Source organism: Pleurodeles waltl, chromosome 3_1 (genome assembly GCF_031143425.1).
Source record: "Pleurodeles waltl isolate 20211129_DDA chromosome 3_1, aPleWal1.hap1.20221129, whole genome shotgun sequence".
NCBI classification, from domain to species: Eukaryota; Metazoa; Chordata; class Amphibia; order Caudata; family Salamandridae; genus Pleurodeles; species Pleurodeles waltl.
In genome coordinates, this window is record NC_090440.1 from 226,593,068 (window position 1) to 226,620,358 (window position 27,291).

The 27,291-nt window shown below is 43.7% G+C and overlaps 1 protein-coding gene across 1 annotated transcript in view; it reads left to right on the forward strand.

Annotated features, from left to right (window-relative positions):
- Positions 1-27,291, forward strand: part of HCN4 (hyperpolarization activated cyclic nucleotide gated potassium channel 4) — a 674,065-nt gene that overhangs the window by 614,072 nt on the left and 32,702 nt on the right. Inside the window, exon 3 of the mRNA XM_069222233.1 lies at positions 20,089-20,250. Within this exon, the coding sequence (XP_069078334.1) occupies positions 20,089-20,250 (162 nt within the window). The remainder of the gene's footprint in view (positions 1-20,088; positions 20,251-27,291) is intronic.

Below are 27,291 nucleotides of genomic sequence, written 5' to 3' on the forward strand. Positions count from 1 at the left end.
GCCCAATTACAGGCTGCGCCTCTTTCACTTCAAGTTTCTTCATCGCTATATCGCCCCCGACGCAGCTCTGTCTGATGGGACTATCCCAAGACTCCCATTGCTTAAGATGTAATGCACCACTGGCCATCTTCATACTCCTAACATGGTATTGCCCACACGTGGCACGCTTCTGGGGGGAAGTCTTCTCCATAATACACGAAGTAGCAGGTACAGTGCCCCAACAGACACCCTTGGCGGGTCTGTTAGCCTATGTCAAAGACGTAGCTCCCTCAGGTCGTAAACTAATGGCCATCCTACTTCTAATGGCCAAGCGCAGAGTGGCCAAACACTGGGGCAGGAGAGCAGTGCCAAATGTTACATCCTGGTTATCAGATGTGTCCTACTGTCAGGTGCAACTAATGACTTACGGGGAATCATTGCATCTACAATCTTGCCCCAAAAATAAATGGGAAAGCTTTATATCCTGCTTGCGCTCGTGCAATGACAATCACCTCTCCGAAGATAAAGCTGGAAATGAGCGGGAACCAAACCTGACCATTAGCAGCCGACCCCTCAATGATCCAGACAACTCAGGTACCATGCATAAGGAGTGGTGCCCCACCATCACACATTGACCATCCGTACTCACACAGAACCTGCTCCTCTTCTAGGTTGTGGTGGGGAGCACTCATGTTGTGGATTGCAAGCGAATCAAGGATGCGTGGTGACCCATTGGCTTGCACAGTTCACCACGATACAGTGTGGTACTCATCAATTATTGTGAATGTCTATATACAGTTGAAATCAGTGCTTCATTTGTGCTTGTGGGTTCCGGTGCCGGGCACCTGCACTTATTTTTGAAGACCGCACTTATCTTTCTAACTCAAGCATTTACTGCGAGTGAAAGACACATATGGGAAAGATGGAGGAAGAGAAAAACGAAAACGGTCACAATGGCAGAAAGCAGACAGTTGCAAGAGTGAGCTGAAGGGGCAGGGAGTGGCTGTAAATGGATTAAAAAAGCCCGAGATGGCTTTAGGATTACACTGCCTCAGTATTATGTGCTGGAACATTTAATTGCAGCAGTCCCGTGTTTCAGAGGACGGTTTTTAGCGCCGGCACGTTGTTATTTACAAATTAAGCACTGGTTGAAATAATTTATGGATTAAGGATAACAAAGCCAGATAATGACATTTTGGTTTATTCTACTTATTGTTGTAAAACTCTAATAAAAATCATTTTGAAAAAATCTTCTATGTTCATATAAAACTCCATCCAAGACTCTCTCTTTAACCCCACCACTTACAACAACCTCCAGATACCCCTTCAAACATCATTTGAGACTGACTTCTGTCTCTGCACCTTCTTTCTGACGTCATATTTGTTTTAGCTCCCGGATATGCACTCCCAAGGCTTTCATGCATGCCTAGTATGTAAATATGTAAATAGTGACTAGACAAAAGCATCATAACAAAAATAGCCAAAGATGTTAACGTCCTTCTCTTCCCTCCCTGTGCCCCAATATCCCAGTCTTTGCTCTCCTTTCAACACTGCTGCATACTTCGCTTGAGATTGCTCGGAAATCAAGGGGCTTTACAACTTTTTCTGAGCTGACATCTATATTATGGATTTAGGAAGAAAAATTGGTATATCCAATGCTCTCTATAAAATAGATCTTTGTCTGAGAAGAAATTCTAATATTGACAAATGTATAGCTCTAGACCTACATCTCGTGGGCAATCTCACCCTATATTTACTTGAATTTACTTCAATTAACCTATTGAATAAACTTAGTATGTTCAAAGTTTAGTGTTCAGAATTACATTAAAAAAAATATTTGCGAAGACAGATAGCTACTAGTGTTCATCAAAAACTGCAAAAAAAGAAAGCAAAGTGGAATTTGGTGTTTCCAAACGCCAGAGGGCACTATGGAGCTTAATTTTGTTAGAAGCAAATTGTGTATCCAAATGAATTGGATCCTGGTAGCTGTCGGTGAGACACGCAGTGCCTAGGATGCGAACATTGAAGCACTAGCAATGATATTACCCTGCTGCTGAAAGACCAACACAAGTTGAGAAGCAGAATCAAGCAAAATAAGGAGCCAATACCTATGATGGGGTGTGGTGGGGTGAGGAGTTAAAATCCAGCCTGATTGCCATAGGTTACAGACTAGAGATGTGGATAAATCTATTGTCTGCTCCAAACTGAGAAAGACAATTTTGTAACTTGTAACACATTTTATGGTATAGCCAGCAAATGTAATGCAAGGTTATACACGTGACTATTTTACCAAATTGAAGCTATGGATCGTTTATCGATTAGTCTGTTATTTGGCTGTAAAACCGTTAAAATAATAAAAGAAGCTTTTTAAAAAAAATTGCTTATTCAAAAGAAAACGTTGGGTACCAAATAAACTCCTTATAATGGGCTTACTGTCAGTGAAAATGCTGCCGAAATACCGACACAGAGTGGACTATATATTGGAATGAATGGTTTGCAAAAGACAGTCTTTAGATTTCAATCGTAAATCAGCAGGTCAAGATTGCAAACGTAAATGTATAATCATACGAACTTGAAATTTGTATTGGTAAAACGGTTATGGAAACATACTTCTTACCATCAATCCATGGAATCGCTATTTTACAATTTGTATGAACGTATATATATATTTTTTTTTAACTTTCATATATAACCAACAAGATAATAAAGACCCCTTCAGGCAGTCTCTACATTATTGGGAGTTACATTTGAATAGCTATCATATTGCAAAAGCGTGGAAATACTATCTAATTCTTCTATCATATTGCAAAAGCTTGGAAATACTATCTAATTCTTCTATCATATTGCAAAAGCGTGGAAATACTGTCTAATTCAAGTTCGAGGCATCTGGTGGTAATAATGCACTTGAGATACCCACTGATAGTGCCACTTGATGCCAGACCATTGATGGGGCTCCTTAATGTCAGACATCCTCGGGTAGTGCTCTTTGATGTCTGATACCTTCCATAGTGCAATGAGGTGCATTAATAAGAAAGTTAGAAGTGATGGGTAGTACTGCTTTAAAATATATTGAATTAAAACGTGATAGGCAGTGGCTTGTGAAATGAGGTACCGTGAAAGGGAGTGACTTTATTGGAATACCGAGGTACTGTATTAGAGAGTGGTTGAAATGGGGGGCTTTAAGAGACTGATTCAATACATACTGCAGGGCTGTGACTTAGTAACTAGTGGTTTAAGAAGTTGTGTGTCTTGTGTTCCAGATTGTTGGCGTGCTATACAGCATATAAATAAGAACATCAGAGGATGTTAGCCTGGTGCTCCAACTGCCCAGCTCTTGTGGTGGAGCTCTTTATTTGCACAGCTCACTTGCACCATCAAAAAATGGAAGACATTACGAGCAGAACAGCGAGGGGGTGTTCACATGACCAGTGGTGCATCAGTAGCAAACTGGTCTTTCTAGGTTCATTGTACAAAGTCATGGTACTACTGGGAAGGCACAGAATTAGACCAAGTTGCATCTAGCTTGGCTAGAACCATGAGGAGTAGGTTGGGTCACACAGGGCCTGTGGAACGTGTGAGGGTCAGAAGAGTAAGAACTTTCAGCTGACGTAATTGTAGATGAGAAGCAGAATTCTGACACATTTACCTTAGAATCCCAGGAGAAGCTGACAATGAGGGCGTAATTCCTCCTGACCCAGGGTGGTATTTTCTACTTGAGTGGTTCCATCCAGTCTGTCAGGTGAGATTCCACAGGTTGGTGAAACCTTTTGTAAAAGAAGGTGTAAATATCTTCATCGCTTCTTGGTGTTCGTGAGTCCCTTGTGTATGTGACACCATGTATGGGTGAGGTTCAAAGGGGAGTTTGAACTTGCCCCATGAATGCTTGTTCTTCACAAGCACTTTATCTCCTGCATCGATATCAGATGGCCCAGCTTGATGACTAATCCTGGTGTAGTCACTGTTCTTTTGACATCATAGTAAAGTGGTTTCGTTTTCAGGTGAAATGAGAAGCCAGTGAGGGTGGTGTTGCATGCTGTTGGTGACTATCTTGCCAAAGGAGAGTTGGGCGGGAGGGTAAGGAGTTCTTCAGTATTCTATCAGGAATTAGCACTGCAAGTTCTGCATTATGTTCTGCTGCACGAGCCAAGCTAACTATTTTATTTTTGGTATGCATGGATCTTTCAGCTTCAGTACTGACTTGGGACAACTAAGGAGCACCCCTGATGTGTTGCATCTTTGATAGCCTGCCAGGCCTTACATTTTGCACTGATATCTACTGACTCTTCATACTTCTTTCAGTAGCCCATAGGCAGCGAGAATTTCTCTATTTTAGGAATGACGTCTTCTACAGAGGTGGTCAGTACTACCTCCTGTGAGGGAAACTAAGGTCACTCATCAATTACAAATAGGAACTGCCTAACATGAAAACAACCAAAATCGGCACTGGCTCGGATCCAAAGGTGTGGTGGAAAAGTTTCAGAGATGACAGGATCCTGTGGATCTGGTGCTTCGGCTTTTTGACATTCTTTTATCATTGTTGCCATCATGTCATCTAGCCAGGGCATCCACACTTTACTTCTCAGCCTAGCTTTGCTCTTCACTGCACCCTGGTGACCGGCATGGTCCAACTAGAGGACTCGATTAATAAGAGCTGATGGGATAAAAAGGTGGTTTTATTACAAAGAGACAAACACTGGAAAAGATAAATGTCTTTATTGCAACTCATCACAAAATAGTTATTCCACTCCCCCTACCAACCAATATCCAACTGTTCTCTTTCATCCAGGACACACCAGCAGGTGAGGTTCCAGGTTGAGTATCCACAGGGTATCCACATCGTTCGTTATTCCTCATTGTGACAACATACATTATAGTTAATGACAGAGGAGCAGATTTACCGGGCCCTAGCGCCTCCTTGTGCCACACTAACATCATTTTTTTCAGTTAATGTGGCTCAAGGGAGCAATTTTCACCACACCATATTTACGAAGTGGCACAATGCATGCATTGCGCCACTTTGTGACCAATTCCGCCACATTATGCCTGCGTCAGGCATAATGTATGCATGGGGGTGTTCCGGCGTTAGGAAGCCTGCAAAAATGGCACAGTGAAATCTACAAGATTTCACTGTGCCATTTTTGGCGTCATTTGTAATGCCTGCTCAGAGCAGGTGTTAAAATGACACACACATATTAACCTATGGCCTCCTTGCACTTTGCTCCACTAGCATCAAAAGTTTTGGCGCTAGTGGAGCAAAGCACCACAATAGCATCAAAAATTCTGAAGCTATTGGCCTAACGACCGCCATGGTGCGCTGTATCATAATTGCAGCACACACATGGTGTCGTTAGGTGGGGTAGGGGTGACGTAAGCAAACTGGCGCATCAGTACTGATGCATCAGTTTCTTGTAAATCTGCCCCAGAGTGCAAAAGGGAATACTGAGCTTGAAAGAAAACAAGTGGAGAAGGAAGATATTATAGGTTGTTTCTCGAGAGCAGTTCCTCAGGGATTACTGCTACCTAATTCCTGACATGGTGCAATAAGGTCAGAACCTGGGGAGCATCCACCGTTCAGTGTTACTGATCATTTGTGTCAGTTTTCCAGGACACTGGGTGGGTTGCCTGATTTACCAGCTGAAGGTAGTCATCAGTTATGGTAGCTGTTTGAATGCCAGATAGCAACAATGGTGACAGCAGTGATCCCGCTAATCCCAGGAAGACGTATTCCTCTATTCCTCTGCAGTCTCTGCCTCTCAATCAATTGGAGCCCAAGGCAATCAAGACATGTAGTCTGCTGGGTTTAGGCACCCAGGCTGCTAGGTGATGATGAAGGAATACGCCTGTGGTTGCAGTATGCATTTCTTGATGTGTGATGGAGGTTTAGATGATGACCACTGAAAGAGAGGCACTAGTGGTTTGTGGTGACAATCAGCCTGTCATAGCCTCACATTTGATCTCTGTCTTTGAAGTGCAGCAAATGTGACAAGCTAATGTAGATATTAAAGCCATCTTCATTTATTGCTTGGACATTTGAAAGCCACCAAAAATCGGCTCCTGACCCACCAGTAAATCGTGAACTACAGTTTAGGAAACATGTTATGATGTGTTTTAGGTTTGAGAATGTAAGGCACGCAGGGTTCCAAGGTTGCCAGTTGATCTGGAACCACAGGAATAGCCTGATGCCAGGTTGTGTCGCTCATGGAATAAACTTCGTGATACGAACTACAACTTGTCCAGTTGTTACTCACAACAATTTTGGCGACGATTCTTACTAAGGACAGGAGCGGACACAACTTGTGTGCTTGTGGACATCGAGCAGTAGGTGCAGTAGCTGACGACCGATGAACGGGGCCGTAATAAATCAACACGTTGGAAGAGACTGAGCGGTGGCAAATGGCAGGTGAACGTCAACTCACCTGTGTGTCACTTCTTGATGTGTCCTTGGACGCCAAGGTATTGTGAAGTCGTCGTCTTCCCCATTCGCTTCCTGAATGAGCTCTGGGAGGGAAGGAGCACCGTGTTCAGGTACGTGATACTCGACGGACTCGATAGACTTTAGCGCACGTGCGCGAGAAAGTTAGTGTGCCTACCTTGTTTTGGTCCTGTCGCAATGCAGCTTCCATTTTCAGTCTATTGAACGCACAACGAAAGGAGGAAAGACTAGGCCGCTCACTTTAGGAGATTAGCAGCCATCTCAATCTTTGGTTCTGTTGCATCGGAACGGCCATTTTTATTTCATTGAACACTGAAACATTGCAAGGAGGAAAAGACTAGACCGCTCACCTTAGGGAATTGGCGGCCATCTCAGGCTATAGTTCTCTTTCATGTGCATAGAGACTGTCTATCTTGGAGAAAGGCAACATTTATTAGTTGTTTTATTTTGTTAAAATTTGTTGTATTTATCAATTGTAATATCCGTTATGGCTTCAATTGGAAATATTATTATACCACCTTTTTTCCTACAACAAGCGGGTCAACCTGACGTTTGTTGGGAAGATTGGATCGGAATTTTGGAAAACTATATCATAGCTCTTGATGGTCAAAACTTTTCTCCAGCCAGAAAAAAAGCCATTCTACTGAGCGCTCTTGGCAATGAGGGCCAAAGAGTTTTTAAGTATTTGCCGGTAGCATTGGGTCCTAATGGTCAACCTATGGATGATGTCTACAAAGAGGCTATAAAAAGATTGGAGAACAGATTTGCGAAAGAAGTGAATCTAGCTATGGCCAGGTACAAATTTTACACTCAACCTCAGGCGGAACATGAGTCTATTGATGAGTTTGTGGCCAGACTAAGAGAACTCTCCATTAGGTGCCGTTTTGGTAATATGACGGAGGAGTTAATCCGAGATCAGCTGATTGTGCAGTGCAAAGAAAAGAAAATACAAGAAAGATCAAGGGCAGCGAAGGATTCCACACTCATGGAGGCTATTGGAATGGCAAAAGTAATTGAGAAATTGCAGAGGTGCATGAAGGAACTGAACAAGAGAGACAGGGTTACTGATGTATCCTTGCTCAATTCAGGTCATCAGGACTATGTTGAAAATGAAGTGTGTGTAGTCAAAAGGAAAGAGAAGAAAGAGTATGGATTCCCGGCATCCAGGAACAAAGGGGAACAAGGTTTTCCCGCAGCTAGGAGTAAAGGGGACTGTGCTCATTGTGGTATCATCTTTCATAATACAGATTCAAAGAGATGCTGTGCAAGCAACAAAATTTGCAGGAGGTGTGGGCGGAAAGGTCATTATGCGATGGTTTGCAGAGAGTCTTACAAAGTGAACAAGAGTGTGAATTCTAGTGTAGGGGTGGTTGAAAGTATGACTTAAAGTCAGTTTACTGACAGAGTTCTTATAGTGAATGATGGTCTCAGAACTGGAGGTACAGTCTTGCCCGAGAATAAAGGGAGGATGTCTAGACCTACAGCTACTTTCACTGTTTGTGGGGAGAATGTCGAACTCATGATTGACTCTGGGTCCATGTGCACCATTAATTATGAACAAGTTTTTAAAATGCATTGGCAAAATGTTGGACTCACACCTAAAGACATAAACCCGGGGGGGTATCAAGGAGAATCCATAGACATTTTAGTATACATGGAAGGTGATATACAGGATGGCTCAAGGTGTACTAGCGGTAAGGTATATGTGTCGAAAGTAGGACCACCAATTCTGGGGTGGATGCATCAGTTTGATTTGAATGTTATGTTACACCCCAGAGCCCCCAGTCAGGTGTTGATTGTAGATGAACTCACCTTAGAAAGCGTGTTAGCTGGAGCGAAAAATGTTTTTAACAAGAAATTAGGATGCCTCAGAGGTTATGTTCACAAAGTAAGGGTGAAATCGGATGCTACTCCTATACAGCATAAATTGAGGAGGGTGCCACTGTCTGTTCATGATGGGTTGAAGAGTTTGTTGGGAGAAATGCTGGAGGATGGTGTCATTGAACCTGTAAAAGCATCAGAGTGGATTTCGCCTGTGGTCATTACCCAAAAGTCTGATGGACGTTTGAGATTTTGTGTTGACCTACTCTCAGTGAACCAAAATATTGTAGTTAATGTGTTTCCCCTTCCTAACATTAATGAGTTACTTACCTTGGTGAAGGACAAGAAATAATTTTTAAAACTTGATTTGAGAAGTGCTTATCACCAGGTTAGTTTGCATGAGAGCTCCAAATCGCTCACAGCATTTGTCACCACAGAAGGAACCTTCCAATTTAATCCGTTACCATCTGGATTAGCATCTGCTGCTAGTATTTTTCAACGGGCAACGACTAAGGTCTTGGAAGGAATAAGTGATGTAATTTATTTCGAAGATGACATCCTGGTCATGGGGAAAACTAAGAATGAACATAACGCCACTTTAAGATTAGCGTTGAGGAAATTAGAAGAGTATGGTCTCACACTGAATCAGGAGAAATTTATTTTTCTGACTGAACAAGTAGAGTATTTAGGTTACACTGTTGCTAAGGGGTCAATCAAACCTAAACGTTCTCTGTCAGATGCCAAAAGCAAAGCACCGGTCCCGCAAGATAGAGACCAACTGAGATCGTTCTTGGGGCTGGTAGAATACTATGCTAAGTTTGTTGAGAAATTCGCAGAGAAGACAGAGGGTTTAAAAAGAATGTTGCGCAAGGGCAGTAGATTTGAGTGGGAGGAAGAACAACAACTCTGTTTTAACAACATTAAGAGAGAGATATGCCAAGCAGGGATTTTAACAGTGTTTGACAGAAGTTTGAAATCTGCTCTCACGGTGGATGCCAGTGCATCTGGTTTGGGGGTAGTTCTTTCACAATTTCATGGCGGTGATGAAAAGATGGTGGTGTTTGCATCTCGTACTCTGACATCGGCTCAAAAAAACTATTCGGTCATAGAGCGTGAAGCTTTAGCAGCAGCTTGGGGTGCTGAATATTTTCGTGTATACCTGTGGGGGCTACCTTTTGTCATACGGACTGATCTTAAACCCTTAGTAAGAATCCTAGCTTCAGGAGGTGCAGGAAAAGGTTCAGCCAGCCAGGCTGGCTAGATTAGCAGCCAGACTTCAGGAGTATATCTACACAATTGAATTTTTACAAGGCTGGAAGAATAGTCAGGGTGATTTGTCTAGATTATCGTTGAACTGGGAAGAGGTTGATGATGTTGGTGTGAAGGACACAGACATGGAGGGTGCTGTTGCCACTGTACAAGATGCAGTGGATACCGGCGCTGGATCCTTTTCAATGTTGCAGTGGAGAGAGGACATGGAAGGAGATGCAGTAATGAGAGACGTAGTTAAGATGATTAGGTGTGGAGAAGTGAGAGAGAGCACTCTTGCGTTAGCCGTGAGACCCTATTTGAAGGTGCTGGAAGAGCTGTCTGTCTGCAGTGACGGAATGATTATGAAGGGGGATTGCTTTGTTCCTACTGTGGGGTTGAGGTTCCGGATTTTTCAGCTGGCGCACGAGTGTCATCTTGGGCAAGGCTTAACCACCAGAAGAGTGAGGGAAAACCTTTGGTGGCCAGACATGAATAATCAAATCAAGGAATGGGTACGATTTTGTAGTCTGTGTAGAGAAAGTGAGAAGAGATTAGTTCTTGAGAAGTGTGCAGGAGGACACTTAGAAGATCCCGGAAAGCCTTGGCATACGGTCTGTTTGGAATTTATTGGGCCATTGAGAGAATTGTCTTCTGATATGAGATTTGCAGTGGTGGTGGTGGATGTTCATTCTAAATGGTTTATTGTGGAATTTTTGAGGGATATCACCACAAAAACTACTATTGGGATCTTAGAAAGAATGTTCAAAAGAGAAGGGGCTCCAGCACTCCTTATTACGGACAATGGTACACAACTTACTTCACATGAGATGGTAACATTTTTGAAGGCATGGGGAGTCAGGCATTCTTGTTCATCGTTATATAATCCCATGGGGTGGCTGAGAGAGCTATTAGACTTCTCAAAGGAACTATGCAGTTGGCCCTGGCAAACCGTTGTGATGTCAGAGAAACCATTTCTGATATGGTGTGCGCATATCACACCACACCACATAATGTCACACAGAAGATCCCTTTTGTGACCATGAGGGGATGATTGCCGGGCACCACATTAGTGCCAGCTTGGTTGAAGGAAGTGTTGTGTGACGATGCGTGTGTCAGTGGTCTAGATGCTGTTAAGTCTCTTAAGAAGGGCGAAATGCATGCTAGATTACGGGTGGAAGCAGGAGACTGGGTCAAGGTGAAATCTGGTAGGATCCAGGGAGGTTTGACGAAGTTCAGGGGTCCTTTCCGTGTTCAGGGAGTTGGTGCATTTATTGTGATTTTGGAGAACGGTGAGAGGTGGAATTTTCGGAACGTAACCTTACATCAAAGGAATGGTATGTCTAAAGGGAATGTTGATGAAGGTTGCTCTGGAATGATGTTCATGGGTGATAATGAGGTCGTCAGTGAGAGGGGTGGAATGCCTCTGGATGATTGTGCTAGGCAGGAAGGGGTGGAGAGACGAATAGCAGAGTGTGGGAATGAATGTGGGGATGTTGGGAGTGAGTATGGGGATGATTTTGATGATTCTGATGTCCATCTTTTAGACTCTCAGAGAAAACCCCATGCCAGGGTTTCCCTGTCTTGAAAGTTATTGACAGATTTTACTGCTCTATACAGTAAAGATGAGTTAAACAGAATTTGTTTACAAAATTGCATAGGTGCAGTGAGAAGTGACGAAGTGGTTAGTATTGCTCCAGGTAACGTGAAAGAACAAGGAAACCATTATTATGTAGAAATATTCACAATACTATTTTCAAACCTGTCTTCAATATGTGGTAAAGTGGGTGCGAATGGCAACCAAAGCTGATCTACTTACCGAAATATTGGACGTTTGAACCCCTAGAAATTATTTAAGGGGATCATCATCAGGACATAAAGGAAACACCCACAACAAGAGAACTTGTATGCCACAGCTCTGAAATGTCTGTGGCAATCACCCGAAGGAGAAACCTCAGGGTCCTTAGGGTTAGTTACTGACACCGTCCGTAGATCTGTGTTAGAATTTGTGTGGACATGGGCTGCAGATTGAATCCCAAACCTTCCTTGTTCTTGCAGCTGCAGACCTCGTCCTCCTTCTTGGGTTTTCGAGTTGCTGTGATCAGTGAGACCCCTGGGATTTGTCATTGACGTTTTTTTTGAAGATCTTTGATTTTTCTAATTGTGCCGGCTGTGCTTCAGCGTGAGGCTGCATGTGAAATCGAATAAACAGATGACAAAAAGCTACAGGCTGCACTGTGTAGTCACGCTATCTTTCCTTCCAGGCACCTAATACATTTGAAAAGTGCTCAAAAGTCAAGAATGTTATTTAGCTGCGGGTCTTGGCACTCTGAGCAAATTGGATGGGGTGCAACAACCTCCATATAAAGCACCTTCCTGCACCACGACACCCTCATTCATTTTAACTCTGGCAGAGAGAATATGGGAGTGACATCTTGGACTTTCTGAGTCAGAGCGGTAGTCTATAATCGTGTGGGCATCTGCGCATCTAGTCACATGACCTACAGATATTTGTGTAGGGATTCATATTTCACTCATGCTGAACATTTCTTCCCATGTGCAGGGCGTTCTTTGGAGTGAGGGTAGGTACCACGACAGTGGACAACGACAGTGGACACAAGTAGACACAAGGAGTGGTGGATCAGGTAGTTGATTTGGAGATTCAGTTTACAGGCTCTATCTTTACCACACCTTTCAGCAATGATTCAATGTGACAAGCTCTAAGATTGTCCCAGTGTGGTCATGTAAGGAAGCAGCATTTCTGTTTCTCTGTGGATGAAGCATCACTGCTGAGCTTTGCACATCCTTGGATGATTTGACCTCAAAGCTCTTCTTCCTCACCATGAAGTATTGATGTGCTTGCCAGTCCAGTGAGGCACACATGAACATTGTACATGGACTTTTCTGATCCTTGTATGGCCTGTCATACCAGAAAGTGATCATGGTGAGGGTTAGCCATTGACACAAAAATACGTGTTTAGAGCAGCCATGGTGGTGTTGTATGTGTAGGGTTGGCCATCCTCTAAGGGGGCACTTGGTAACTCAAAGATGGGTTTTCCAAACAAATGAAGGCGTATCAGTGTCTTCACTTTACTTCCAAATTTTGTGCCTGAAAATTACATCTCTAAACATTCTATACATTGCAAGCACTGTTTTTGTGTTCAACTTGCCATTCCATTTTGCCAGCCCACACCATGTCTCTGCTCTGTGCAGTACCATGAGACTGCCTCTTCTCCCTTTCTCCACCCCTAGGTGTGCAGATGAGCAGGGGAGAGTTATCTCATCCAGTGCAGAGGGACCTGCAGAAGCAAGCCTGGCAGTGTGACATAGAGGAGCCAGGAATCTAGTTAGGCAGCAGTCGTCTACATTGGCAGGAACAGGGTCCCAGAAGTGATAGTGCACCCAAGGAGGAAGGCACAAACAATGAAAATTAGTGAGCTATTGATGAGTGAAGGAGCTGCTTATACCACATTACCAATGTTGTGTTCTTGATTGAAGGCATATGTCTTTGTGAATGAGAACTCGAGGAGACATTCTACTAGTGTGTTCTCCATGTGCTGCGTGATTGACTCTCATAGGTGCTGGAAGTAGGAGTCACCCCAGAAATAAACAAGCTGGATTTCCGAAGGTGAATGAGCAATAAGGATGCCTTGATTTTTTTTCTTTATCTTGTAACATTTGATGTGCATTCAAAGCCAGAGGCAAACGTCAGGGTATGTTGTCTAACAAATTGCTTCTTATTTGGTTAACTTTTCGTTTTCTGCCTCCAAAGTGAGAGGGTTTTCTAAAGCGAACTTTGTGGCATTCTTGTTGGAATAGAAGGAGTGTGAAAGAAAAGACTGCAGGAGTACTTTTTTAACACATTAAACTTTAAATATATGTTAAATTATTGTACAAATATTTCAAAATATACCAGCAGTTAAGAAAGCAAAAACGAAGCACTGTTTTTGTAGTTCTGAAGTGTGATGGAAGCAAAGATATTTAATAGGATCCGAACAAATCAATAAACTTTACTTAGTGGTGTGCAAGAGATATTTAGGGCCATATGTACGAACACTTTTTCCCATAGACACAGAATGGGTAAAAACCTTTGCTACATCTGGCCCTTAGTCACTGTACCCAATTTCCACACATTGTCATTTGGTTTAATCAGTAAAACTGCATGTCTGTAAAAATGTAGTGACCATTTCAATTAAAAATGTGCTGAATCTATATGACAGTGCACTACCACACCACTGTATTAATATAGTTCCGACAGCGTGCTCCAAAATGCAACACCAGCTACATACTACATCCTTACTGCTCTCTTGACGAAATGCGTGGCTCACTTACTACACTTGTTTTTGGTGTGATGCTTGGATTTTTCAAAATCCCTATGGCTTCTGTGATGTAACCCTGATGATAGTACCTCTACTCTGAAAAGTGTTCCAGCACCACTGTTGGCACATGTGGTGGAGCCTTTTATTTAAACAGTTTGCTTGTGTCATGGAAGAACATCGGAACACCGCGGGTATTCACATGACTAGGCTCAACACTGCAATGTGCTGAGGTGCTTTAGTAGATAGCAACATAAGAAGTGGTCTGTAGAGGAGGAATGAATGGAAGCAACCTAAGAAATAATTAATTGAGGCTCTTCAATAGAGAATTTTTCAAGAGGCATTGCAGCAAGTGTAGAGAGTGTTTTAGGATGCATTGCATGGAGAGGCCTTCTTTCTATATATTAATTAGGAGGCATTGTGTTGAGAGGGTTTGATTGAGAGTGTTGTACAACAACAGTAAAAAACGGTCCAGCAGGCCTTAAACCAAGCCCACAAACAGACAAACAAGCATTTGCAATGCACTAGGTCCTGCATTTGCTATAGTTCGAGCTATTGGCGTTGTAAATGGTAATGTCTATTTGTTTGGAGTGTTGTAGATGTAAGTGGTGTGGAGTGAAATGATGTGGGTTGGATTGGAATTGTTAGTAGTGGAATTGTGTGGGGTGGTATTCTGTCGTGTGTGGTTTATTTGCATATTGGAAGTATGGCATGGTGAATAGATAGGGGTGAGAGCTGCAGAAGAAGAGAATCAAAACATCAGCCTGGTCACTGCATGTGACCAAGTCCTCGAGTCAGTCCTTACATCTAAGGGGCTTACCTTTCCCCTAAGACACATTAATGCACCTTCTAGCACATTTCTAACATGAATGACGCAAGCTCCTTCACAAACTCCTTATAAAACGCCACTGGAGTGCACTGCTGCCCAAGGCCCCGCCATTACACATAATCTATCACATTTTTGATTCTCCCTAATGCAATGGAGGAGCATAAGACCTCTCCCTTCATTTCCCCCATCCATGCCTATTTAGCTCTAAGGACATAAGGATCTCATGTGTATCTGTGCTCCTCCTTGTGGTATACAAGTTGGTATAATATTCTGTAAGTTCAGTTAAGATATCTGTTGGGTAGTGCGTGGAGCCACCACCTGCAGTGTCTAGCCTAACTATATCTGATGCAGGCCTCTGCAGCTGAATCAGGCTAGTCAGTGTATGCCTGGTGACTCCCCCTCCTCATATGCCCGAGCTGATGTGCATTTACCCAGAAATGTAATTTCCCTGTTTGCCTCCTTACATTTTGACAATTTGGAACACATGCGTTAGCTAGTGTGTTTCGAGAGTTTGTACATAACCCTCCATGTGTATTTTAGACTTTTCTGTGCCACAGGACAAGTGCAAAGAAATGTAGGTGACAAGAGGTACCGGTCGGTGGAATGATGGTGACGATTTCACCAAATAAGTGGCAGTCTGTAAAATAGCCACTTTAAGTGAGATGAAACCACGTGACCGCTTTAACTGGCTTAGATAGAGAAGGCAGGGGCTGGCATGGCATCCTGTATAATGATGGAGGAAGGAAGCCCTGTTGGAAAGTTAATTATGTATCAATTGGACTTTAAAACGCACTGAAGGATTAAGGCCTGCTCTCGAGGAAGAAAAAGAAAAAGAAGAAACAGCTGCTTTGTGGTTCATACAGTATAGAGTAAAAAAGGCAAGCTAAAACAATGTGATCTTGTGTGCTACTGGAAGGATAATGTTATTGCTGCATGGATTATTGACACTGACACTAATGATCGGGACTATATATATAATTAACCCATGCATATTTACAAGTACATTTGTAGAGGGCTATTTTTACAAAAATAAGTACAAAAGAAAGTTGGATAAGGTACGATGTTATGAACTAAGAATGACAGTGTAGGCATGACAGGCCTTTGGTATATGGTTCAACCTGCCCTGGTTTTATGCCCAGTTACGATAGTAGTGTGACATTCCGTACCATGTGGACATCTCATTGTTTCATTTAGCAGTTTCGCTCCGCTGCCAGGACTAGTAACGAGTACTCGATGGCCCACTGTGAGGCACTGTCAAGCCGTTAACTCAAAATGTGAATGTCTGACCAAACGACTGAGTTGAAAAGTAAACCACATACAACTCTCAATGATGGTGGTCTCTTAAACCCTTTCACCACTGTCCGAGAGGACTAAGCTCTATTGGATATGAGAAAAAGGTTGGTGAGAGTGAGGAGGGTGAGGGTCAGCTCCTTTCCATGCACCTGGAATGCTACTCAAGACTACGAGGGGGGAGGATGATACTATGCGGGCCCTGTGGACTGGGTTGTAGGGTGCTGTTCCTGTATCCTCAATGGGGCCTACCTAAGCGAGCGGAGAATGAAAAGGCTTTTCCTCCTTCAGTAGCTTGCATGTGGTCTGCTTGTAACCAAACAGTGGTGGCGATGAAATATATTAATTTGTACTCAGAGTTAACAATGGTCCCTTGTTATGGAGCTTTGGTGCTATTGTTCTGGTTCCTTCCAATGGCCTGGCTTTTCCGTAAATTAGCAGTAGTCCTTCCACCGGCCATCAAGCAAATGTGGTTTAGGTTGTCTGGTAAGTCATAGTGTGATCAGCCTGCTGGATGGGCCGGGGACCTAAAATGCAACATATTTTCCTGGGAAGGGCATGGGGTTAAACATTCAATCAATATGTCCTCAGGGTGTTTCCGCACTCCCGGTTAAAAGTGGGGGAGGTTGGCTTTGTGGAGGTCTGTACCTCTGGGATGGGCCATGCAAATAAAAGAAGGAAATAAATATAGTTATGTAAGAGACCAACTATGCAGAAGTAGTAAATGGAGGCAGACTCTTGGTTGGACACGGTAGCTCCGAGGGGAATGTCCTCTAAACTGGACGACTGACTCTTAAGTAACCATCATCCTCACCCATAAGGACCCACTTCTGCTTCTTGCAGGGAAAAGAGCTAACAGATGGTGAGACCCATAGCAAGAGTGGATGTTGGTGCAGTACTGCCGGTGTCATGTTGGTGCCCTGTTTTTTTGCGCTCTTGCTGCTGCACCAGCCGTTGCCATGTCCAGGCAAATACAGAAGAAATTACCGTCTCCTGGAAACAGGCCATACATTCATCAAGCCCTACTTCAGTGCCTGGTCTGAAGCTGGTTTTCACAAAAGGCAGCTTCTCACGCATACTCGCATGTGATAAAGATTAAATAAGTAACCAAACAGTTATAGCGTACCTCACCCCCATAAGAACTATGCATAGTTTTTTCATTATGAACATGTAATTTTTCCCAATTTATTCCAGAGTCCCGCCCTTCAGGGGACGAGTGCTTGCTTTAGGCAAGAAACTACATTACGCAGTTGGCTGTGCAATCTGAGTAGAAACACTCTATTAAACAAAATACACACCTTGGCAAAGAGGAGAAGGCCTAGAAGAAATTGCACCTGCATCACAGCGGATGGGCACTAATCCAGAGGAATGAATCTGTACTTGGCCGATGCTCTTCAGCCAAGAACAGAACTGATATATTGGCTGCACAAACCAGTTAGGAGGCAGCAAGGAAGAGCGACACTGGAGTCAACCTATGGTAAGCAGCAGGCGGGATCAAAGTCTTTTTACTGACTACAACAGGTCTTGGAGACAGCGCATGCACACTGCCTAGGCTCAACCTAAACACAGTCCGCACTCTGACCTGTCAGACTAGCCTTTTGGGCATTGCCTGATTTCCCTACAGGCCAGTCCGACCCTGACCCCACATTCAACTTGGTACTTTGCAGGAAGGTGAATCATCAAAAGGGTGGGATGATTACTGCAGTCTAGAGCATGGGGTCGACCCCTGACCTGCAAGTGATGATCGGTGTAACAGACATGGGTTGTCAGAATAGATTGCATGATGTGTCATGTCAAGCATGTAAAGAACAGATCCCATTGTGTATGCTAGTCATCTGTGTAAAGAATAGAATACTTGATGAACTTAGGTCATCTGTGTAAAAATAGATTTTATGGGGGGTTCAGCCCTTACATGTAAAACGTAGATTCAATAATGTGTTCACCCCATGCTTGTGAAGCACAAGTGCCACATAGTGTTTGACACATGCATCTAAGCGAATTGCATGACATGTTCAGCCTACACTACAGCCTACACCTTCTCTTGTATATCTCCAGTTTCTGAAGAATATATCCCATGGAGAGTCCAGGTGATGTGTATAAAGAGTAGATTCAAGGGCATGTGCCAGCCTACATAGGTATTAACAGGTTTCTTGGCTTGTATACTCCATGTATGTAAAGAACGGATTCCATAGCATGATCAGCTCATGCATATAAAGAATAGGTTCCGTTGTACATGTCATGTATCTAAAGAATACATTCCAACATGAATCCAGGTTATACGTATAAAGTATATATTCCATAGCATTTTCAGCCTATACGTGTAGGTAGAGATTCCTGGCTGGTATATCCTGTGCTTGTAAAGAGTAGATTCCTTGGTGAGACCAGTGCAAGCGAATAAAGGATGGAGTCGTGGAATGTTTTGTCTTACACATACAGGAACAGATCCCTGGGAGTGTGTTCCTCTGGATGTAAAGAATAGATTCCATAGCGTGGTCAGCTCACGCATAGAAAGAATAGCCTCCATGACTTCATATGGGGTCACCGTTGGGCTGCATCTCGGTTTAGCATTATGCTAGAGTTACGGTTAGATGCTTTTATGATGCAAACTTTTTCTTGGTAACACATTGCGAGAATACCACTTTGCCCTGTAGATTGTGACTGACCTTACAGAGATGTCTGTCTTTTGTTGTGTACAACAAATAATTTACAAAATAACGCTTACACAATAGTTACACTTGCATCTCTTCTGGCTTTAACGAGCAGTTTACTAGTGCAAGCAATTTTATGCGATCTTGTGATACATAAAATGACTTTGCAGACAGCATATGTCACTGAGAAATCACATATGGTTCCTTTTGTGGGCCCAAGGTATGTTTTTTTCCCATTGTGTTAAAACTTGAGGGAAGCCCTGGCTGAGGTCACAGTCATGAATCATGGTCCAAGTACAATGGGCTCTCAACACATAATAGAGTGGCAAAATGGTTACATTGAGCAAAGCATCTGTGACGCAGACCAAGGTGTGCAAGTGAGGAGGCCCCGGAGAAACCGCATGACAGTACGCATGGTGATATTTACAGTAGAAGCTTAGTAGAATGTCCCACTCAACTGATGCATGATTCACGTATGAACAGGGTGGAGGGGGCTCACCTGCATATTCACACAGGCATCTATTCTAGCCCCTGTATGTCGAGCTTGGCCTTACAGTGGTTATCTGTGCACACGTGAACCAGAAGACAGAAGAGTTGAAGACAGAAGAGTTGAAACCTCTCTCAAAGAAGAGGCGTGAGTGAGTGCTAGGAGTATAGCGCCTCCGTCGCAGCCATATGGAAATTCACCATCTTTCATGAGGGATACAGGATGTCAGTCCAATGATTGAATGGGGAAAGCTTTCTGTGCTCAGAACTTGGAAAGGTACTGAGTGCTGCTGACTAATCTGCGTCAGTGACCATTACTGGTTCCCGCTAATGCTGCACGTTCCTCCCTGGGCAATTCCACCGATCGATAATGGGAAGGAAGGTTTAACATAATGTGACATCTATATGATGAAAGCCAAAATTGCAAACCCGCCGCCTCCTCTCACCTCCAGCTCCTGATCTCTAATCTTATCATCGTTTCTCTTTGTCTTCCTTGCTAGGTGTGTTTCCTGAAATGGTAGATTGTATTCAAAACATTGCATCAATAGCGGTCAGTGGGTCATGTTTTGGATGTTGTAGGCCAGGCAGCCAATCCCACTCGGACCAGAGGCTGCTGCCCTAGCTCTAATCAGAGAAGTCATCTCCCGAAAAGTAAATATGGTCATCTGACCAACACAATAATGTCGAAGAATGTGAACGATGATTACATGTCAGTGGTTTGTTTTGACCCAGTGGTGGCCAGGTGACAGGAAATTGTTAGATTTTATGACAAGCGAGTGGCAGTAAAATGCAGATAAAGCTGGGGGGTATCAGGCAAGCGTGACACAGGACTGACACTGCTTACGCTTTTTCAGCTTTTCAAGCACGCTTGACTATTTGACATCTATCAATATCTATAAGGGCCCTTTCACCGTTGATATGATCTCACCATTTTGTATATTTTTTGAGCTGTTTTCATCTACTTTGGAGAATGTGACCATTTTGAGCCTTTTTGTCATCTTTTCAATCCTTCCTGTCTTCCTTTCACTCTCTTTTCAGATCTTCCACATGACCTATGATCTGGCGAGTGCTGTGGTGCGGATCGTGAACCTCATTGGCATGATGCTGCTGCTCTGCCACTGGGACGGTTGTCTGCAGTTCCTGGTCCCAATGCTGCAGGACTTCCCGGATGACTGCTGGGTCTCCCTTAACCACATGGTGGTAAGTGGTCCACTGGCTTTCCCCAGCTCAATGGATGGGAACCCTCCTGGTCTTCCATGTGCCAGGGTTCTGTGTCAAGAGAGAGGGTTATTGCTGGAGAGACTTCAGCCAGTGTAGACTTGGACATCTTAAGGCATTTTATGGGCCCTGAGCCAAAAGTTTTTTGGGGGCCCCTGTTTGGAACAGCTTTGAATTTATGATTCAATTTCAGCTCTTTCATGCCCTCTTTGGCCAGGTCACTGACAGGCACAGAAACAGTAGTCCAAATTCTAAATGTGTCTACATCTAATATTCAGGGATGGTGACCTATGATTTCAATATTTTAACACAGGAGCATCTCACTAATATTACTGCAAATAATTTGTGAAACCCTCTAATTTCTCATATGTGAGGCCTTGTTGCAATCTAAAAGAAACTTTTTTTATGGATGTTGCATTAAACATAAACACAACCTTTCTCTGCACAATGTCTGTATTGAATCTTACACATCACCCACATTAAAAATAAAAAGAAAGGAAAACGGTATTTAAAACAATCTGTTTAAGTCATCAGGGCAAGACTTTGCATAATAGAGCTGGCTTTATTAGGAGGGCCCCCTGAAAGGCTGGGGCCCTGGGCCGAAGCCAGCTTTCCCATGCCTTAAAAAATCCCTGCACCTGTGACAAGGATGCCATGCTTGTGAAAGGATGCTGGATTACCCTCTTGGAGGAGATCAATCATTTTAATAATGAAGTGATTCAGTGCAGCTCATGCCCTGTGGCAACAGGCAAAAGCAGAACGGCACAGGACTCTAAGAATCATGGTATCTACACAGGCTACAAAAACATCCATGCGTGGCACATTTTCGCCATATAAAAGCATGTTTAAAAACTTTCTGGAATCTGTGAAACAGTAAGTATGCTGATGTCAGATCTCATACTTAAATGTCTCAACAAGTCTCATAATCATGGCTTATACAGTGCCAGGGATTTCTAGGCACTTCCTCGCAGGGTAACTCAGACTAGTACACAGGTCCGTTTTAGTGACTACCAGAGGGATCCCTCTCTCGCCTACCCCACCACTATCTCGAAACAAAAAAGATCCCCTGAATCCACCCCTTGCTACCTGGAACATGTTCATCATCTATCTCACCAAGCCTGCCCAGTTGCAAATATTTAAAGTCCTTCAGCAGAGCCCTAGACTCGAACTTCATGGCAGCCTGCTTTCTCAGCATCTTCATCCCTATACCACTGTCCTGACACTTAGGAAAGAATGTGGTAATCTGCTGCAAAATTAAAGGTTCTTAACTGTTTTAGACATACAAACTCTCCTCCATACTCTGCCTGACCTTGCCAAGCACACCCGTTTCCATACACGAACCTCAACCCTCCATCACAACCGCAACAAGTGCACTACTGGTCTCCAAGCTCTATAATAACTATCACACGTACTCAGTATACGATGTCTCCTCATAGTAAATGACCTCGCATCCTACTGATGAACTAAGACCCAAAAGAGGAAGGCACTTCGGCCCCAGCTTCCCTTGTTCTGGACACAAAACCTTAATTATGACTCCTTCCAATAGGTTTATTTGTCTCTCCTGGCAATTTTTATTACTCCTATCATGTCAATGGACCTCAGTCAGAGTATGGTGAAGCAGGGGGTATCCTGTACACTGGCAGCCCGCGCGCACGCCAAACCTGAGGTTCACGCGTCGCGTTTAGAGTGGGGGGAACTCCTGGGATACCATCTGCAGAACCTGTGCTGGATGTCCCACTGCTAACCCAAGGCCAGGCACCCGCCCACCATACACATGAATAACCTTCACACCACTGCCTCCGATTTTCTGAATCATAAAGCTGCTTTCATGTACATCTATTGAATAAACTAAATGCTAATAAAAATACATTTTAAAAAAACCTTGTCATCAAAAAACCTGAACTACTGTAATAAAGATTTCATCGAGAGTGTTAGCTTCCTGGCATTGATATCTAACCTGGGCTTGAGAAGCAAATATCATTTCTACAGTATACACAGAAACAGTTTTTAAGCTAAAATGTCTCACAATCTCAATGGCTTAAATATTTGTTAAAGGTGTTTAATTTTGTTGAAACATAGTAGTTTAAAGCATACAAAAATTAATGTGATAAAGATAATATTTAAAAATATACATCAAATATTTGGTTGCATTCTCAAAAGCAGTAGCGAATCTTCACCCGCAGGTTCAAGACTGGGATTAACAATGTCTTTTCATAGTTACTCCATTTGCTGCATAGATGTGGTCGACATAGACCTGGAACGAGACTTATCCCGGTTTTGGTCAGCAGGGTTTACCCTTCACCGTATTAATTTTACTAGTGAATGAACTTACTTACTTCCCCACTTACTGTGTCGTCTCATAGCCTTGAAAAAAATCACCTGTTTTGATGAAACACATGTTGGCTGTGTATATGGAACTATGCTCAACTGACTACTTGGCTGTATTTATGGATCAATGCTCAACCGATCTCTTTTGATGCCCTTGGCTACAGATTAAAGGAATCCACTACAACCAACTCAACTGGAGGACATCTTTATTATGAACATTGTTTTGAGGTCTGCGGCTTCTGTGCTAAATGTCTTTCCAGGTTATGTCTGGACACCTACAGGTGACAGGTTTCAGGGTGCAATAATGACAATATTGTATGCACTTCTATAATGTTACCATAAGGGAAATACTGTAGTGGTCAAACTGTATCCAATTGAAGCTCTCACTATTCATATTTTGTTGAAGGTAACATTTGAGTGACATTTGGGGTGAAACTTAGTGTTTGTTAAAGGTACAGGACTGTGAGTCTTTTGACCTATTTGCTTGCCACCATTGCAAACTCCTCATACTCCCACCAAGTATCTGTCCTCACTGCACACCACTGACATTGTCACACACTGCTTACGTCTGCCATCTTCTCACGCTGCTCACCAATGTTATACCACCGCTCATTATTCACTCTTCTCACTGCTGAGAGCCAGCTGCTCTTGTTGCCCAGTAGTACCAGCTATTTGTGTGCCCATCGGCCCAGCTTTTCTCACTGCCTTCCAGTGTACTTCCACTTGACACCCACTCCTCACGCCGCTGACCAGTGCCTACTCCTCCCTGCCCACCTATGTCTGTTTTATAGGGCCATACAGTACTTGCTTCTCACACTGCGCACCAGTGATTTCTCCCCAAACTGTCCACCAGACCCAACTGCTCATACATGCCCTCAGAGCCACTTGTAACACGGCTAACCAGTGGCAGCTCCTCTTACTGCCAACATGAGCTGGCTCCTCACATGAACAAGCAGTGCAAGCTTATCAGACCGTGTAAGCAGCTTGCTCCTCACCTGGCCTGGCAGCTCTTCACCCTGCATATGAATGGCCACCTGTGCAGTTCCACATATCAACCCCAATTATAGTGGCTCAAGCATCTACTTGCCCACACAGTGCCCAACAGTGCCACCTCCTGAAAGTGCTCAGCGGTGCCCAGTCTCTCTCATCAACAACAGATCAGCTCCTTAGAGGGGCGACTGGTAAAAGGTAAATATGCTGCCCATCATCTCTCAGTACCCACCAACATCTCCTCTTTACACTGCCCACTAGCATCCATGCCCTGCACTACCCACAAGTGCTATCATCCTGCTGCCTAGCAATGCATGCTGAATTCTGCTCTCCGTCAGTGCCTGCTTTTCACACTCCCATAAGTGTCATCGCCTCACTGCCCGCCCTTGCCTGCTGCACACCACCAGGACTGTTCACTTCTTTTACTGAACTCACACCGGACACCAATCTCCACTACTCTGGCCTCTTATAACTGCAAGGTGCTCGCTCTGCCCATCAATGACATCTCAACAGGGCAAATTTCCCACACTGCCCAGCAGTGCATGCTGCCTTTCACGTGGCAATGGTGGCACAGGCCCTACTGTAATCAACGAAAAAGGCCCTGAGTAGTTTTGAGTAGTACCAAGCAGCCGCAGTTGTAGTGAAGTTGTCCTGTCAGGCCTCTGTGCCGCTGTGGGGCTATACCTTTTGTTCTACTGTTGGCCACAACCATGCAGGCTCCTCATAGTATCCATCATTTCACTCTCCTCCTGCTGAGCACCCATTTCAGCAATTCACACAGTTTACCAGTTGCAGTGCCTCACGCCGCCCAGATCTAACTGATATGCGCACTGTCAAGAGTTACCTGGAGGTGACAGGTGATCTAGACTCAGTGGTCAGTCACTCACTCCTCTGCCCTTCGACTGAGGTGACAGGTATTCTGTTGAGTGCGATTTTCTTTGTAAGTCAAAGCCTAGTCATATTCCTTTCTTCTTCTACCTTCTCCTCATTTGTTCACCCAATCACGTTATCCTTCTCACCATCTTCTTCCTGCTCCTCCCTTTCTCTCTGTCTGTCTCACTCTCTCTCTTTCCCTTTTTACTATCACTCCTTCTCTCAATTCACTTTCCTGTGTGCTCCTGGTCTGTCTTATTTTTCTTATCTTCACTTTTTGTTCAAAAGCTAGTTGCTGCTTCTCCTGTTATCTCCTATCCCCATGGCCCCCTGACCCTCTAATCTCCTTTCAATAACATTATAATGTTACCTCCCTACACTTGCCTCATCCTGTCCCTCTCACTTTTAATTTCAGTTATCTCCTATTATGTTGTCTGCCTGTTCTTTTTCTTCACATTACCTTTTTCTCTCGATCTTTGTCTTCCAGCCACATGTGGTGCATTTAACTTAGTTAGCTGAGGAAAAGAGGGATTGGGGATATTGATGTAAAGAAGTCACGCAGTACTGCCATAATGTTACAGTTTTTCTTATTGATCTGCCTTCTGACAAGTTGCCACTATCTTCATTATTTTATAACATTTATTTATATTGTGGGCAGTAAGAATGGCTTTTGATTATAATAATCTTTAAAATATATTCCTAGCTTCCTAGTGGTCTTGAGTGTGCCTACTCATGATCAAAGAGGGTTTGGGTTCTACTAACTATCCCTGTGAAATCTTACAAGGCTGATCATTATTTAAAACTCAGCTCACTCAAATAATGTTCAGTGGGTTTCACTACACAGGTTTCTCCATCTTAGGTTGGCACACTGACTAAGTGCCTGATTTAGAAATCGGCGGGTCTGGGGGGTGGGGGGGGGTACTCTGTCACAACGGTGATGGATATCCCATCCACTGAAATCAAAATCCCATAGGACATAATTGGATTTAAGGACGGGATATCCGTTACTGCTGTGACAGAGTAATCCGTTCACCAAGTTCTAAATTATGCCTGAAGTCCTTAATGCTATAGGGTCTAGAAAGCCCATTTCCGTACCATGTTCCTGAGAGAAATCCATTAAAAGTTTAAATGAGTGTTTTAAGGGGTTAAATGCATTAACGGCATCTCCTTCAATCATGCCTCTCAAATGACCGTCATTTAGGGTTCAACCTCATTTTACGCATATTAATTCTTAGAAAAAGATCACTTGCTTACTAAACATTAATTCAGCCAAACCAGGCTATTTTAAGCTGAAGCTAGACTTCCTTATTAAGGATCGCACAACATTCACTAGTTGACAACCAATGCCTAAAAATGACCTAGACGCTGGATACAAAGGGGCATATTTATACTCTGTTTGCGCCGAATTTTGACGCACAATCGGCGCAAACCCTGCCCCATATTTATACTTTGACGTCCGACCCCGCGGGCGTCAAAATTCCACCATGTGCGTCATTTTTTGGAAGGGGGAACCAGCCTTGCGTTAATTATATGCAAGGTAGGCGTTCCCTTCCAAAAAATGACTTTAAGGCCTGTGCCCCATATTTATACTCTGACGTCATTTTGACGCACAGGAGAGGGTGGGCCTTAAAAAACGGCGCACAGCCTGATGTGTGCCGTTTTTTAACGCCTGGGTCAGGGCAGGCGTTAAGGGACCTGTGGGCTCGGAAGGAGCCCAGAGGTGCCCTCCCCTGCCCCCAGGGACACCCCCTGCCACCCTTACCCACCCCAGGAGGACACCCAAGGATGGAGGGTCCCATCCCAGGGAAGTTGAGGTAAGTTGGGGTAAGTATTTTTTTTCGTTTTTTTTAAGTGTCATAGGGGGGCCAGATTTGGGCCCCCCTACATGCCACTATGCCCAATGAACATGCCCATGGGACATAGGTCCCCTGGGCATGGCCATTGGGCAAGGGGGCATGACTCCTGTCTTTGCTAAGAGAGGAGTCATGTCAATGGAGGTTGGGCGTAAAACAAAATGGCGCAAATCCGGTTTGAGGCCTGAATTTTGCCTCAGACCTGACTTGCCCCATTTTTTGACGCACAACCCCCATTTTCCCATACGCCGGCGCTGCCTGGTGTGAGTCATTTTTTTTTACGCACACCAGTCCGCAGCGCCGGCTAACGTCATTCCATAAATAAGGCGCCCGCATGGTGCGTTGGAATGGCGTTAGCCGGCGGTTAAAATTTTGACGCACAACTGCGTTGGCGCAGTTGTGCGTCAAAAAGTATAAATATGGGCCAAAGTGTCTACGGACTCCAACATAGGCATGTCTATTTCAAAACGTTTCACTATAAAAACAAGTCTAAACTATTGAGTTGCAAGTAATAAAGGCATAGAGTTTTTGCTGTTAATAACACTAGATTATCGGGGCCCATTTTGGAGGTGGGCCTGTCTGCATTGTTTACTGTAGCTGATGCTAATTCAAGGACCTCATCTACCACTATGTGGTCTTTTTCTGAGAGACACACCAATGACCAAAATGTATCCGAGTTGTCCACCCATCATTGCCTGCTCTCTCATATTGTTACTAGTGGCTCAGATTGACTTCAGCATTCCACCCATTAATCATTCATCTGGTACTTACCTATTACTAAGTAATAGGCAGATCTACAAGTTATTCTTAATCTCTATTTGTGCACAATGTACCCATTTGTAACACATCTATGGCACTTTCAGCAAACAAAACACCACTGCCTGTTCAGACTCCCCTGGTATCAGCACTTAGTATAAAGCACCAATGCAAACTAAATTTGCCACCTCACAAGCTAAATAACCATTGACACCCTCCACAT